The following is a 17,449-nucleotide window of genomic DNA, read 5'->3' on the forward strand; positions in this document are numbered from 1 at the left end:
GCCTCGGAAAAGAAGGCAGGATAATCAAGAACCCACACGCCCTGGGCATAATCTCTTTTACCTTCTGTCAGGAAAAAGATACGTGTCCCCAGACTTTTGTATCAACCAACTCAAGAATAGCTTCTTTCCTGCTGCCATCAGACTCTGAGTGGACCTACTTCATATTAAGTTTCTCTACACCCTAGCTATGATTGTAACACAGCATCCTGCACTTTCTCCTTTCCTTAGGTACAGTATGCTTTATATAGCACACAAGAAATACTTTTTACTGTATACTAAAACATGACAATAATAAATCGATTTTTTAGCGATGTTGATCAAGGGACAAATACTGGCTAGGACAGCAGGGGTGACATACCTGCTCTTCAAGATACTTTAATGAGAGCACAGATATGATCTTGCTTTAATGTTTTACCCAAATTACAGTATTTTGGACAATGCAGAATTCCCACAGCACTACCCTGGAGCCTGTATTCAGCCTATATTGTGCTCTGGAGTTTGGACCCAACTCAGAAAAGAGTATGATCAGCTGAGCCATGGCTGACACTAAATGAACCACACACTTAATTTAATGTTCCATCCAAAAGATAACACCTGATCAGTGCAGCACTCTCTAGGTATTGCATTAAATGCAAAAGTAGATTGTGCTCTAAAATCCAGGAATAAATAGCAATCAGAGAAAATGCAGTATATGTAGAGTTAACTGAAATTAGGAAGAGAATTGAAGATACTGATAGGTTGCTTTGGGTTTCTTATGAAGTTGTGGTGGGCTATTGGTGGAGCCCTGGAGAAATATTAGCTGAATATCTTTAAACTGTTATGTCAATCAGATCATTTAGACATAGGAAACCTCAAGTAAATGCTAAACCAAGAAACAATTTGCCAACGCGAAAAAGAGAAAAGATTTGCAAGAAAAAAGGCAGTTTTTTTTAAAAAAGGTTAGAATATCATGATTGGCACAGGCCTAAGGGCAGTTCCTGTGCTGTACTTTGTTCTTGTTCTTTATTTACATAAAGCCATTCGCAACCATAGAATATCCCAAAGCACTTTACATCCAGTGAAGTACATTTGACATGTAGTCACTGTGGTAACGCAGGAACAGGAATGATTTTATATCCAAAAATAAATAGGCACATAGAAAATATTCAGTGCAAGGATTCAGACGTATTATGAATATTGTGCAGCATTTGCTGTTCTACTTGTGGTTTTTCACAACCCGTCATAGCTAACTTCCATTCAACATGTCAAAGTGACTTATACAGAGTACTCTATAATGTGGAGATGCCAGTGTTGGACTGAGTTGGCCGGAGCATGAAGTCTCAACACCAGGTTAAAGTCCCATAGGCATTTTTGGTATCATGAGCTTTCAGAGCACTGCTCCTTCATCAGGTGAGTCTCAACTGAAGGAGCAGTGCTCCGAAAGCTCGTGATACCAAAACAAACCTGTTGGACTTTAACCTGGTGTTGAGAGACTTCTTGCTCTGCCTAGTCCAACAACTGGCATCTCCACATTATACAGTACTCTGTATAAGTCACTTTGACATTTTGAATGAGTACTCTATAATATGGAGATGCTGGTGTTGGACTGGGCTGGGCAGAACAAGAAGTCTCACAACACCAGGTTAAAGTCAAACAAGTTTATTTGGTATCACGAGCTTTTGGAGTGCTGCTCCTTTATCAGGTGACTCACCTGATGAAGGAGCAGTACTCTGAAAGCTCGTGATACCAAATAAACCTATGGGACTTTAACCTGGTGTTGCAAGTACTTCTTAGAGTACTCTATAAAATGCTCTTCTCTTCCTGCCTAGCAATTTTGTACATACACAATTTTACACACTAAATGCAATGTACATGCAGGACTTAATTATCTCCAGTTATGCAAAGTATTTGTACAAAAATACTTAATAGAATCCCAACCAATAAGGAAAATGCCTCTCCTCAAATTCTCGTGTTGACATGGTGAATTTGCTCTGAATTCAGGAAGCAGTTTTTAAGATCAATTTACAATTTCTTCAAGGCAATTCCTCTCCAAAGAACTTCTTCATAATTGAAATGAAAACTTGGACAATTAATGATCCAAAACACAATTTCCTATCAGAAAGAAATTAAGTATATTTCTGAGACAAAGTCTAGTTTTAGGAAATAGATGCATCAATACAAGATATGAAATACAGAACTAAGCACTCACCTGTGTCAGAAATAAGTTGCAGATGTACAAAACCTTAAATTTTATGTAATTAATTTACATTTTATTGGCCGTTATTAAATATATTATCTATTTGATAGTTACAGTTTAGTCATACATTGGAATGGCAGTTTTAACATGAATCTGTGAATGATTCCATATAATACAATACATAAAGTTGAAAGCAATAATATTTAGTACATTAATGCCACCTACGGTACTTTTTGGAATGTATATTTAATATTAAAAACTATGCAACATAAAATTACTACTGTACCCAGTACAAGAAATTGCAGTAATCAATTTACTGCCAATGGTTAAAGCAGTTTTACAATTTGTGTGTTTTATTGTAGTCACAACATCCAGATTCAGGCACCATAAGTTTCTTATGAAAATACTCCAGTCTAGAAATCTGTCAATTTTATAATTCTTTGACTAATTGCTGAAGCACAGCTTGCCCAGGTGTCAAAATGGCATTGTTTCAACCAACCACCAGCGAACCACCACCAATGTGGCTTTTTCCATTAAAAACTGAAATCAAAAGATCACCTTTGGCAAAAATAGACCAAAAGAAAGTTCTATCCAGAATCTTAATTTTAACAGAATGCCACAATTCATTTAAGAAATCAAAATAAGACAGGAAATGAAAAAAAACAGGCTCACCAGAAAGGAAAGCACGTAAACCATTCTACTCCTAAGACTAAAACATTTGTTTAGTTTTCTGAATAGGGAAACAGATCTTCCAGTAACAGATCAAACATAACACTTGCAATACACTGAGAAACTGTTAATTAAGTTAAGACTTGCTACAAGTATAATAATACATTCATACATAAATTTCCTGTACTTCTTAACTGTAATAAATAAAATATAAAATGGAAGATATATATTTGGAAAGATTATTTTAGAATTGCACCATAAATGAAATTCCTAGGAGAAAAACAATATTGCTACTTCACAACAAAATGACTCGCCCTTCCTTTCTTAACAAACCAACTGAGCTGGTTGAAAGTGAAAATTTTAAAAACTCATTTCTTCCAGAAGCACATCATTAAAAACCAAATGGCGCCGTCTCTGATGCTAAAGTAGTGGAATGTAATACTGACATTCTATAAGATGGCATATAATGTGGTCATTTAGGTACTCTGCAGCATTTTGGAAATCATGCTTAGCAAAATGATAAATCATGTTCTAAAATTGTTTTGAGATTCACAATAACTTGGAGGATTTATTTTAAAGGCTATGTTCTTTCCTCTATTTCTATTAAAGGAAAAACTAAGAAACTTATTACATTTTAGTTTATTGTTTTCTTTTGGATATTGTTTGGGAAAATAAACTGTACAGTTTGAACCAAACAGTGAAACATTTATAACGAACTGCAACTTTTATATTGCACTGTTACAATCAGAGACATTATTAAAATTTGTGCTTTGCTACAAAGTGTTGCAGTTTTCTGCAAACACATTAGCACTGAATTACCTTCATGGATTGCCAGGAAACAAAAAAAGTTAAATGCAAATCTGGGATCCAACACGGTCACCTCGCAGTATCCAGGTGATGCAATTTTGTAGGACTTTTTTCCAAACTAACTGCACAGTACAAACTATATCTTTTCCAAACTTATGTTCAATACACATTTAATTACCCTGCAACCAGCAATGGTTAAGTTTTTCCTTTTTGTAATGAAACCATATGCACTAGAAACTTTCACTAAGTTCATAGCTCATCTGAAGTCATGACCACTAACAAAGCTCTGCTCTAGATCATAAAAACCACTGCTACCTCAATATGTTCCCTACTATTGTTTAAAATTGGCTTGTATCTACTGCACCTCTTTCAGCTCTTTCAGAAGGGCTCCTTTTGCAAAGCCTAAACTTCTACTGGCTGGATAGCACTGGCTTGAGGGTCTAAAATACTAAGGCAATTCTAGCTGTTGGAGAGCAGCTGTTTTGGGAATTAGAAGCCTCAGATGACCCCTTATGAGAATTGTGGCTTTGCACGTGTATAGGGTTCTGCTACCACTGCCTCACATTCTGTCAGCAGCAACGATGGAAACGTATGTTCTCAGCATACAATCATTTCCAACTATCAGTTTAATTTGGACGATAAACCGAGAAAAAAGCCAGAGTCTTTATCGTAGATGATACAAACATAGCCATTAATGTGTGTTTCCAATCTCTACTTAATTACAAAGTACTGAATAATGAAAGCAAACAAAATGGAAACTACAGCAAAGCCCACAACAATCAGGGCAGCAAACTGCTCATCAGTTAGTGTTTCCTTGTTGACCTTTGTGAGCTCTACAGTAGTTTCAGAACTACTTGAGACGGATTCTTGTCTCTGAGATGAGAATGGCACAGTGGGACTGTAGGGTCCATAGAGTTCCTGCATTCCAACAGCATCTTGATATTGACGGCCAGCACAGACCTTGAACCTATATTCACAGTTTGTCTGAAAGTTTGTGAAATGAAATGATGTCGCTGGACCCTTGTACACCTAGATTTAAACACAAAACAATACAAGTAATTCATTTCTTCTGAAATGAAATATCTTAAACAGCTCTTCAGGTTAATGTATTTGCTTGCGTGTTTGCGCAATTGGTAGAACTTACTGAAAAGTTTATAAATTCAAGTTCTATTTGGGACCTGAAAACAAAAATCTATGCTGGCACTCCAATGCAGTATTGAAAGAGTGTTGCACCGTATTTTGGATGAGATGTTAAACTGAGGTCTCAATGCCCCTTCAGGTGGACATAACGGTGTTGTGGAATCTTTTTCAAAGCGGAGATTGGGAAATCGGACCGATGTCCTGCCATCGCCAATATTTAACCCTCGATCAATGTCACATAAAATACAATATCTTATCATTGAGACACTGATGCTTGAGAGTTGAACGCAAAATAGCTGCCACATTTCCTACATTCCAACAATGATGATAGTTCAAGAATATTATGGAAGGCTCATTTTGAATGCAAGATATTTTCTTTTAAATTATTTTTATTCAAAAAGGACTAGAATCATTTCTGAGCCAGGAGATGATAGCTACAAAAGGTTTCCGCGATTAAGTCAACAGGCGCCACAGCACATTCAAGTCCGCATAGTGACATTTACAAACATCCACTTCATCCCAAACCTCAAGTTTATCAAGCGAACACACAAATCTCACGTATATACTTTATCACGTGGAGATGCTGGCATTGGACTGGGGTAAACACAGTAAGAATTCTCAACACCAGGTTAAAGTCCAACAGGTTTATTTGGTAGCAAACGCCAGCACTCCAAAAGGTAGTGGCATTTGCTACCAAATAAACCTGTTGGACTTTGACCTGGTGTTGTGAGCCTTCTTACTACACTATCAATCAGAAACAGATTTGGTTTATGAACATATGTACATTTATATACCAGCTGATGTACCATAGCATTGCTCACTGAGTTAAACTGATCTTTGATTTTCTATTATTTATTTAACCATCGTTGTCTGTCCATTGACTGAATGACTGCCAATGTCATCTTTGCTCCGTTCATTAACTAATTTGTTGATGCTCAATATGCAATTAATTCACTGTGCCTGTTTTGCCATTTAATTTTTGATATGTTGGTACGCTCAACAGACTATTAATTCGCAAAAAATGCTGTTCTTTTATTAATTCACCAGTGCATGCAGGTTCATTTCATTGCTAATTCCTACTGCTGTATTAATTTATTTATCTACAACGTTCCAACCAATTAATAGTGTAATGTTCATCTGTAACCTACAGTCTAAGTAGTGATCTAAGTGGTGTGAGGTGCAAGATGTTTTATGTTGGCTCTGTTTTTATACTGTCGTTTTGTGAAAAAAGCCTGAACAGAATTTCTGGTCTGAAAGACATTGTGGCAACTGAAATATATACATTTATTAAAATAATTATCCTTCCAAGAAACAATAACGGCCAAACTGAGCACCAAATGACTGCTAGTACCTAACCAGCTTTGAAATTCAATTAACAAGTCAGCAACTTCATTACTGATATCAGTAAGTGAACAGAGATGGACTCTTCATTGAAATTATTTGAATGTTTAAATATATACCTTTCATTGCATCCAGCGGTTAATGAGACACCATGTTATAACTGCTTCACTGGCAAGATCAAGCTAAAGTCTCAGGAAATTAGTAGCAAGAATGTTTTTGTTTGAATCTTTGCCTTTGCTTCTGTTTCTTAAACCCAAGTTAGTGTGCCATAGCTACGGGACTCAAATTTTTTAGCATTGCCATACGAGTTCTCGGAGCTGAGCAAGAGTATCGCTAACATTGAGTTCTACCTGAAACTTGCCTATCTCTTGTGGCATTTGATAAGTGTCAACACCTGAAGGTTTAAAATGCAACACATTCCTCTTCCCCATTCTAGTAGTTTAGATGCATAATATGCAGCCCACAACACTATTAAAAGAATGGGTACCTTCTCCAGTATACTGGACATTTTGCCACCTTCAAAAAACTCATTACTCACATGCAAGATGGAAAAAGGGAAACATTTATATATTCAACAGAACAAATTAATTAACTCTCCAAAGTTTGAAACTACAGCAAAAGATGATAGGTTATTGGAGCAGGCGGGATGCAGATTTGAGGTTACAATCAGATCAACCATGATTTTATTAAATGGTGGAGTACGCTCAAGAGGCTGCTCCTAGTTCGTATATCCAGCCTGTCAATTTGCAATTTTATTTTCAGATCTTTCATGTGGTTGGGACCTGAATTTAGTTACATATTTATTCACAGCTTATGCATTTCATTTTATTTAGCTCCTTCTGTTAAAGAGGAAATTTCAACTCAAATTCAAGACTGACAAGAAATATTTCAACTGTGACAGGAAAAATGATAGAAGTGTTAAGTATTCTCTCTGCAAAGTATATTCATGACTTCTATATGAAAATGGAGTGTTACCTGCTCAGTATCTCTCCCGATAATAATCTGAAGCATGTAAACAATTGCATCCCCTTTCATTGGCTGTAGTGCTTCCCACGTAATTTCACAAGCGTTTTCTTCCAAAATTTGTACTCTGGGAGCTGAAAAGGTTAAAAAACTTTTAAAACATAAAACTAAATGGCAGCAAAGCAGAAAATCCAAAACCCAATGAAGTATTTTGTTGATGCTCACTCACATATAAATGCAAACTTAGTAATAAATACTCAGTTTTTGCGTACTTATTCCCCTAGTTGTAACTCCCACAATATGCAAGGTATCTACAATGCCATTTTCGTCACTGAACTGATGTATTAATCTGAATTCTATAATCCAAGGTTAATTTGACTAGCTCTTTCTCATCATTTCAATTCAACTTATTGTACTTATTAAAAGATTTGTTCAAATCAACAAGGGAAAAATACTGAAGAATGGCATATTTATGTAGAATGGACCAGGGGAAATCATAGATAGATTTGTCTGGATAATTACTGTCTTTTAAATTCTTCCATGATTTTCACTGTAACTTCATTGCAATGTTAATGTAAGCCTACTTGTAACACTAATAAATACACCTTAAACTATACTAAGCTGTACCTTTAGTATACAGAGGACAACCAAAGGGAGAATAAGAGAACTATTTCACCACAGAGCCTTCGTTCAAACTTCAATTAAAATTCATTAGACCAACTGTTTAAATGCCATTTGAGGGAAAGTGATACACAGCATCATCATCACAATATTTTGTCATCTAATACAACTTAGTGACAACGCAGTATATTAAAAATCTTGAAGCAAGCATAACATTCTTCTACTACATTCATTGACAATTTCTAGTTTCACAAAACACAAGCAAATGTTTAACTAATGATAAATTGTGTGTCGTACAGAAATTTCTCATTTGTTCTTCAATGGAGAAACATAGCCTTTTTGTTACTTGGTCTATTAGTTTCATGTAAGATTAGGAGCAATACAAATGCATCTGAGAATATTTAGCATGAACACACCATGACTGACATAATTATTACACAAACCACAATGTTAACTTCCTCTGTAAAACTTCAGCCGGCTATTAGTTCATGTTATTGCCACAGAGGGAGAAGTTTTTTTTGGCTTTCTTTCCCTGACTTTAAACTAAATAACGATTCATTGTGACGTATTTTCAAAAGTAACCTTACAGGAAAACCTTTAACACATTCTTTTTTCATTCCAAGGTGATAGAAAACCATATGAATAAAACTGTGGCATTAACGTTAAGGGGAAGTCGTGTCTGATGAATTTATTGGAATTCTATGAGGATGTGTCTAGTGTGGTGGATGGAGGGGAACCGGTGGATGTGGTGTTTCTTGATTTTCAGAAGGTGTTTGATAAGGTGCCGCACAAAAGGTTGTTACAGAAGGTTAGGGGGCATGGAGTTGGGGGTAGGGTGTTAGCGTGGATAGGGGATTGGCTGTCAAATAGGAGGCACAGAATGGGTGTCAATGGGTGCTATTCGGATTGGCAGTTGGTGACTAGTGGAGTGCCCCAGGGATTGGTGCTGGGGCCTCAGCTATTTACCATTTATATAGATGATCTGGAGGAGGGAACTGAGTGTAAGGTGTCGAAATTTGCTGATTACACAAAGATAAGTGGAACGGCAAATTGTGTGGAGGGTGTGGAAAGTCTACAGAGGGATCTAGATAGGCTGAGCGAGTGGGCGAGGACCTGGCAGATGGAATACAATGTTGGCAAGTGTGAGGTTATCCACTTTGGTAAGAATAATGGTAGGAAGGACTACTACTTACAGGGTGAAAAGCTGCAGCATGCTATGGTGCAGAGGGACCTGGGGGTCCTTGTGCATGAGTCGTAAAAACCCAGCCTACAGGTGCAGCAGGTGGTCAGGAAGGCAAATGGGATGCTGGCCTTCATAGCAAGGGGGATTGAATATAAAAGTAGGGAGGTCTTGCTGCAGCTGTACAGGGCACTGGTGAGGCCGCAGCTGGAGTACTGTGTGCAGTTTTGGTCGCCGCACCTGCGCAAGGATATTTTGGCCTCGGAGGGAGTGCAGAGGAGGTTCACTAGGCTGATACCAGAGTTGAGGGGGTTGAGCTAGGAGGAGAGGCTGAATAGACTGGGCTTGTACTCGTTAGAGTTTAGAAGAATGAGGGGAGATCTCATTGAGACGTATATGATGATAAAAGGGATGGATAGGGTCGAGGTGGAGAGGTTCTTCCCGCTCAGAAAGGATAGCAGGACTAGAGGGCACAGCCTCAAGATAAGGGGGGGCGGGGGGGGGGGGGGGGGGGGGTGCAGTTTAGAACTGAGTTGAGGAGGAACTTCTTCACTCAAAGGGTGGTGAATCTCTGGAATTCTCTGCCCGTTGAAGTGGTTGAAGCTACCTCGCTAAATATATTTAAGACGCAGGTAGATAGGTTTTTGGTAGGCAAGGGGATTAAGGGTTATGGGGAGAAAGTGGGAAAGTGGAACTGAGCCACTTCAGATCAGCCATGATCTTGTTGAATGGCGGGGCAGGCTCGAAGGGCTAGATGGCCTACTCCTGCTCCTATTTCTTATGTTCTTATGTTCTTTAAATGAATTCAAGGGGTGGCTACTGTCTCAATGCAACCAATGTAATTTCACATTGTCTGAGTCTGTGCTGCAAAACCTAACACCTATTAGATAAAATAGGCTTTCACAGATATCTACCTTTAAGTGGAGGAGGAGGAGATTTGGTTGTGGTGAAAGTGTAAACTTCAGAAAATGGTCCTTCCCCAGCATCATTGTATGCTTGAATTCTAAAGTTATAAACTGAGGACTCAGTCAGTCTCTGGACTTTATAGGTGTGACAAGGCCCGTTATAGATAGAAATGAACCTGAAAAATATGTAGATGGTAATATTATATTAAAGCAGTTGCAAAAGTCAATCTAAAATACGAATTTTAAAAGTAAATTGCCATGCTACATACCAATGAAAAGATCATTTGAGTAAACAGTGAAAATGTGTTTTATATATGGACAAATCTCAAACATGTGAGATACACTGCTACATAAATCAAAGCCTTATTTATAAAACACAAGTTAATAACTCAATAGAGACCCGACTGGCAGGATCACAATATAGCAAACCAAAAGATTATCAGAACAAGTGGTGCTTAGGTTGACTGGATTCTATGAACTGTCAGTAACAGTGTGAAGTTGGTTGCCTGGTTCCAGATATCATCGCTGGTTCCCATCCCCTCTACAGGAATGCTTTCAGTTGAAGGGCTGTTAGGGTTGACAGACCTCTTAGCACTTTTGATTAAGTTAATTTAAATCCTGACATCAATATAACTAGATTATTTTGAAATACCGAGTTTCAATCACAATCTATAAAACTGGAATAAACGGTCTGGCATTCAATGCATGGGCCAATTTTTCTATACTGGTTACAGTAAATAAAAATAGAGTTTGAGTGAAGAGAGACTTACCTTCCAAATTTGTCCTCCATCTGCAAGGTATATTGTGTTGAACCCGTGTTTAAAGCTTTGTTGGGCCCATCCCCCCATTTAAGCTTAAGGCTCTGGTAGCTGAAAACTGCACACTCTAGGTGAGGCGGCTCAGGAGGTAGTGGTTTTGTTTTGGCTTTAATGGAATGACTGAAAGGGCCTGCTCCAATACTGTTGACAGCCTGTACTCGTATCCTAAAAATGCAAGAGGCACATCAAACACTGATATTGTAATTTCAAAATGACTTTCAATTTTATATTTGTTCACAGAATGCATTGGAAATTATGTTCAACTCAGCCTAACCAAATACCTGTATGATGTATCTGGTTGCAGATCCTCAATGATGGCACTTGTAACTTTGCTGACTGCTGCTATTTGTTTATCTCCGTATTCTATGTTGTAACCAATTACTTCAGATCCATGGCAGCATGGTTCCTCCCACTGAATAGCAAGGCACGTTGATGGTGAAGGAAGAATAACTTCAAGCTGATCTTCATCAATCACTTGCAGTACATTAACTGCAGCTGGCACCGAGGCAGGTGTCATACATATGGCAGTATCGCTGTAGTACCCGGGACCTGCGGAATTCACAGCCTACAAGGAGTAACAAACAAGACCACATCACTCATTTCAACTATGCAATAATGGAATATAAGAGCTGGTAAAGAAGTAGTCACATAAATGCAAAACAAGAAATGCAGTCCACTCTTGCAATTCCTACAGAAAGTTCCTGCAGATATTTTTCATACCTGAACCCTACAGTAGTATGCTGTCGCTGGTGTCAAGGCTTTCACTTCATAACTAAGGGAAGGACCACAGTAAATAACCTGCATACAACCTTCCATGCCTCCAAATTCTAGTCTGTACTCTGTGACTTCAGAACCATTTGATGAAGGGCACTGAGGAGAGAAAAAACAAATAGCTGCTCAGCATAATGTTACTCTACAAAGTAATTTCAGATGCTAACATGAAACATCATTTATTGATCATTTATCAAATTAAACGTGCAACTTCTCTAACTAGTCCAAAACTCATGAAAACTGATGCTACTCCCACAATGTGCAAATCCAGCAAATTCTTCAAAATATATGGAGGAGAAAGTATTTACAAACCCAAGAATCAGAGTGGCATAAAATCAAAACGTTTGGCAGGTCTTCTACAACCTGTCGACCATCTTTTAACCCCCTTAATTTGCTGATTAATTTTCACATCAGTAACAATATGCATCGTTAACATGCATTACCTTCCTAGCAAGAACTGGCCCAATGCATCATACATAATGGATTCAGTTGGCTTTATTAAGACATATTGAAGATATTCCAAGAGTATTGTTATAATCAGGTGAGGAGCAACTGAATGGTTCACCTCTTTTCCCTATCCTCATTTGATCACAATAGGTTTTGTGTTGAGAAAGGATTTTTGAAATCAATGATTTCTTAACTATTTACACACTATGATCATAAAATAACCAATCAGGCAGGTTTTCTTGAGTTTAACAAAAAGAAATTAGCTTTATTATACATAAACCGATCCAAGTAAAGTAATACAATACGCTCCAAGTTTAATGCACACACACAGAATTCATGTATGGACATCAATAGATTTCAGGGGGGGAAGAATAGATTTGTCAGTTTACAGTCCAGAGTAATAAGAGTCTAACTTGTAGTTTAGATTCACTTGTACAATTTTATTAATTAATATTGCTAAATTCAGTAAGTAGTGAAAAAACTTACCTCCCAACTCACTTGAACACATGTGGCTGTCTTGCATGTGGCTACAGGTATGTTGCATTGGTCAGGAGGCGCAGCCACTGTAGAGATGTCAGTCCTCTCAGAACGAGGACCATACTACAGAACAAATCAAGTGGAGTGAGATTCATTAAAAGTAACACCAATATCATAGATTCTATAATCTCAATTCTATAATTGCTGAACCTGCCAAATAGCAAAATATGATTGGATAAGTCATAGAATAGAATCCCTACAGTGCAGGAACAGGCCATAGCCCATCAAATTTCCACTGACCACAATCCCACCCAAGCCCTATTCCTGTAACCTCACGTTTATCTTGGGAGTCTTCTGACACCAGGGTCAACTTACCATGGCCAATCAACCTAACCCACACATCTTTGGACTGTGGGAGGAAACCGGAGCACCCAGAGGAACCCCCCACAAACGCAGGGAGAATGTGCAAACTCCATGCAGTCACCTGAGACCGGAAACGAACCTGGGTCCCTGGCACTGTGAGGCAGTAGTGCTAACCACTGTGCCGCCCATTTTCTTGGAATTTGTGATGCAAAAGGAATAATTTATCCTATCCCATTCCATTTAAATCTGGTCTTGGTACTTCCAAGGCTAGGGAGATAGTTTTGACCTCAGCTCACCCCCTGTTAGTTTCTTGGTGAACCAACAGTTTCTCTTCATGTACTCTGGCTTACCATTCTGGAAGAAAGTAGGACTGTTGCTGGTTCACTTTCCAGGTTTTTAAAAAAAAGTTGTGAATTGATCGAAACCATCTCTCTACTTCATTTCTCCAGAGTTTCTGTTCCATCTGTCTCCTTTGAATTTCTTTCTTATTAATAGTTACCGGATCTAAATTTGTTTCGGTTTAAGAGGTTTATGGGCTAAATCATAGTCACCTTGCTGATTTTGGAAATGCTTTGTTCCTCGATGTGAATTTAGAGACTATATGTGAGACAGCCTTTAATTTCCTGTAGCAGTCCGATTTCTCCTAGCCATTCACTGATAGTCACTTTTTAAAGCTCAGATCCACCCATCATATGCTAACTATTTAGTTCTCTGAAACTCCAGGAAGGTCTGTGAGTTATTAACAGGAGTTTTGGAATTGTAGGCACTGAGAATAGCAGCCCAAATCTGATTGCAACTGGCAGAAATTTTAGCAGGGAATAATCCTCATGGACCTTTCCTAATAGCTGACCTTGTATCAGGTATGTTCAAAACTCTGTTGGCCATTGTAATTGAGCTGCCAATTTTCAAAAGGCTGTGACGTTTCCAGACACAGATTTAAAGTAATTAGCAAAAGAAGCAAAATGGACGAGAGAAAAAAAAACTGTTTTCATGCAGTAAGTGGTTCAGGTCTGGATTGCACTGCTGGAGCGTGTGGAGGAGGCAGGTTAAATTAAAACATTCAAAAGGGAATTAGACTATTATCTGAAAAGAAGAATGTTCAGAGTTAAAAGGTGAGAGAATGGCACAAAGTGAATTGCTCTATCAAAGAGCCAATGCAGACACAAGGGGCTGAATGGCCTCTTTCCACACTGTAAAAATTCTGCAATTCACATTCTCTTTCTCAAACTTGGGGATACAATGGGAATATATTAGGGTATCAAAGTAAGATGTGAAAGTTCATGGTACATTGGGACATGACATTAGTTTGTTCAACATTTCTTTGAAGGCACAATAGAATCAAATTTATTAATATCATGCTACTGTAATATACATGCCCTCTGATGCAAAATTAACTCAAGGTTCCTGACAATTATAAATTCAACAAAGGAAGGAATATACACATTAGTGTGAATTATTCATTTATCTGTTCTTATTTTTATAACTTTTTGCACGTTATTCAAACATTTTGGATGTGGGTGTACTAAAATATTAATTCAGATCCTACTTTAAATTAAACATACAGGTAACCAAGCAAGGCTTTTGAGAACAGCACTTAACTTCAATTTTCAAAATTCTTAAAATATAATCCTCTAAAATATTTGATTTTGCACAATATCCATTGTTAAATTGAAAATCATCCCAGTTCTGTTAAAAAATATATCTCGACTGTCTCAATTTGCTTCTTACCCCAACTTTGTTTGCCGCTTTTATCCAAAAACTGTATATTTTTCCCGGCAAAAGACTGCCTACTGTACACTCAAGCTCTGGACCCTTGTAGACAAGTCTTCGGTCATCCAATCCTGGCTCTCCGATCTCCACAGAATATTCTGTGACTGTGGAGCCACCATCTACAACAGGTGATGCTGCACAAGAATGATAAACAGGAAAGAAATAATGAGGCCAAGATGTACATGATGTGTCGGCAGAACTGCATCACATATACTGGAAAGTTCTTACCCCATCGGAGTGCCATTTCTCTAGCTTTAGCTTTGCCAGACAGTCGAAGGGATTGACAAGGACCAGGAGTAACAGCTGCAGTCTGTATAGCCAAAATTTCAGATACCTATTTATGGAAAAAAAAATGATTAATGCATTATTTTCCTTGTATTATCCAGCTACAATTTCAAACTATGAATAAATTTTTCAAGTTTCCTTAACATTCCAGATATAGTATTTTTTTAAAACCAGAAATTTGGAAGTGAAGTTTTGATGTGAAACTTTACAGTTCTATTTATAACATGAGCTGCGCAGCTTTGCATTGGTGTAAAACCAATTTTGCAGGAAATATAAGCAGATTCCAACAAAAATACTACCATTGATCAGTAGCAGCAGTGATTCATAGCTGTTTGGTCATCATCAAACTTTGTTCGTAGGCCAGGGTTTTCAGAATTCTTCGATAAGGGGAAAGCCCAGAAGGAATTATTTGTTTTTCTGAATATGGTTTCAATCAAAAAAAATGCTGATTTCTTGACTACATACAAAGTTGTGCCTGCCTCAACAACCTGCCTTATACATCACTGCAGGGAGTACCCCAACTTTCAGAATGATTTCATTGAAATTTGGGGTGCCAACTGTCATCTAGCTTGGAAACTAATCTAGAGGTATCCCTCCCCATAATTTCAAAATTTCTCCATGGTGCAATGGTCTCTGTGGAGGTTGGCAGGAAAGCTGGTTTAACTCCGCACCTAGGAAAGTCAGAGCACATGCAAATACAACGAAGCCTCAAAAGTTGTCATGTGCAAAACTGACAAAAAATAGATTCTAAGGGTGGGAGAGGGGATTTACGCACATTATTAAACTGCAGTTCTTTAATTTCCCTTGGGTGGGTGGCCATCAATAAAGTTAATTTACTAGCTCCCAAAGAACCTAATTTTACCATCCATAGGTGAATCATATTGGACTTGAAACATTAATGTGTGTTTCTTCCCAAAGAGCTGCCAGACCTGCTGAGCTTTTCCAACCCTTTCTGCTGTATTTTACTGCAGGCAGATTCAACCTGTAAGAAGCATTTTGATGAGCACTAGAAATGCCATAGAGTACAAGGCCACAGATTTAGTGCTTGAAAATGGGATTAGCATAGTTAGCGCTTGATGACTGGCACAGACATGATGGGCTGAAAAACCTCTTTCCGTTCTGGATGATTATATCTCAATTTTAACTGCACCATACTTTTTTTTCCATCATTCAGGACTAAAGATCTCTAACAGTTGCAGTTTGAATAAATAGCTTGGTCACCAAAGAATGGATGATAGGTCTTCCTTTCCATGAGTGTTTTCTCATAGAATCCCTATAATGCAGAAGGGGCCATTCAGCCCATCCAGTCTGTGAGGCTGCAGTGCTAACCACTGTGCTGCCTTGCTGCTCTTTACTTGTGACAAGTACCTGAATCGAGTTTCACGGCACTTCTTGAATCTACAAAAGGTCGCAGACAGCCTTCTTTAGAGATAAACTCAAACAATATGCACTTAGCATGTGCTTTCTATGATCTGAACATACTTGATGTACACAAATCAGAATCCCTACACAGTGCAAGAGGCTGTCATTTGGTCCATCGAGTCTGCACCGACTCAGACAGCATCTTACCCAGGCCCTATCCCTGTAACCTTGTATTTGCCTCATTAACCCCTCCTACATATCTTGGGACACTAAGGGGGAATTTAATATAGTCAATCCACCTAACTGCACACCTTTGGACTGTGGGGGAAGCTGGAGCATCCAGGGAAAACCCACACAGCCATGGGGAGAGGTGCAAACTCCACACGGTCACCCAACGTGGAAAATGAACACAGGTTCCAGGCGCTGGGAAGCAGCAGCGCTAACCAGTGTGCCACCGTGCTGTTCTAAATAGGTAAGAGAGATAGAAATCTCTTGCCTTGATAAATTCAAAGAGTCAGCAAAATGTTTCAATACATACACTACTGAATGACTGGTTTTACCTGACTTTGTCCTCCATTACTAATGCAGTAAACCCTCATTCTATACCATGTACCAGGATTTAGATGATCACAGACATGCTCCCTGTCTGGTCCACTGTACGCCATGTCCCACTTATTCTCTGAAAAACAAATTAACATTCGTGTTACTCAAATGACTGATCATTTGGAAACTAGAACAGAACATTCCAGAGATGCCCCCACTCGTTAAGCTACTTCAGTCAATACTGGTCTTCCTGTAAGAGTGACTGCTGCAAGAAGTTACAAAGTCACACAGCACTATTTGTCTGACAGCAGCAGCTGCCTCAGTCACACATATGCTCACAGCTCCACTCCTCAGCAATTTCTGCCATGCTATGATAGCAGGGATACAAGCAATCGTTCGCTCAGGATGTTGAAAAGACCGAACATGCGTGATGTTTAATAGACTATCCGTGCATTTCGTAAACCTGTTTGCTCTAGAATCATGCTTCAACCAGTGACAAGCATCAATGATGTACAAGAATCTTGAGTAAAATATCCATACATTGTTCAACATTAAATCATTGAGACGATGATTCCAAATTTATGCTGGTTAGGAAGGCACAAGGGACCCATTTCCTTTTGCAGCGAGGTCAATAACTGGGGGGCTATGAATTTAAAGCAGAAGGATCGGAGGGAATTGAGAAATGTCCCGACCCAGAGTGGTGGGCGTCTGGAAGTCTTGGATACAGACCTCAGTGCTCGTCACTGAGCTGGGAAGTGGGATAAATCTGGAGAGCTCTTTTCTGGCCGGCACAGACATAATGGGCCAATTG

At 38.5% G+C, this 17,449-nt stretch overlaps 1 protein-coding gene across 2 annotated transcripts in view; it reads right to left on the reverse strand.

Annotated features, from left to right (window-relative positions):
* Positions 1–2,232: 2,232 nt before the first annotated feature.
* The window catches only part of LOC145342301 (fibronectin type-III domain-containing protein 3A-like), a 179,385-nt gene continuing 164,168 nt past the window's right edge, over positions 2,233–17,449 (reverse strand). For both annotated transcript variants that reach the window (XM_080187760.1, XM_080187759.1), the window contains exons 17-26: positions 16,656–16,774; positions 14,677–14,782; positions 14,407–14,582; positions 12,325–12,438; positions 11,341–11,490; positions 10,902–11,185; positions 10,573–10,785; positions 9,812–9,978; positions 7,109–7,230; positions 2,233–4,681 (exon numbers count right to left, since the gene is read on the reverse strand). In XM_080187760.1, the coding sequence (XP_080043886.1) occupies positions 4,364–4,681; positions 7,109–7,230; positions 9,812–9,978; positions 10,573–10,785; positions 10,902–11,185; positions 11,341–11,490; positions 12,325–12,438; positions 14,407–14,582; positions 14,677–14,782; positions 16,656–16,774 (1,769 nt within the window). In that variant the 3' untranslated portion in view covers positions 2,233–4,363. The remainder of the gene's footprint in view (positions 4,682–7,108; positions 7,231–9,811; positions 9,979–10,572; positions 10,786–10,901; positions 11,186–11,340; positions 11,491–12,324; positions 12,439–14,406; positions 14,583–14,676; positions 14,783–16,655; positions 16,775–17,449) is intronic.

Source organism: Carcharhinus amblyrhynchos, chromosome 4, assembly GCF_965287045.1.
Source record: "Carcharhinus amblyrhynchos chromosome 4, sCarAmb.v2.hapA, whole genome shotgun sequence".
NCBI classification, from domain to species: Eukaryota; Metazoa; Chordata; class Chondrichthyes; order Carcharhiniformes; family Carcharhinidae; genus Carcharhinus; species Carcharhinus amblyrhynchos.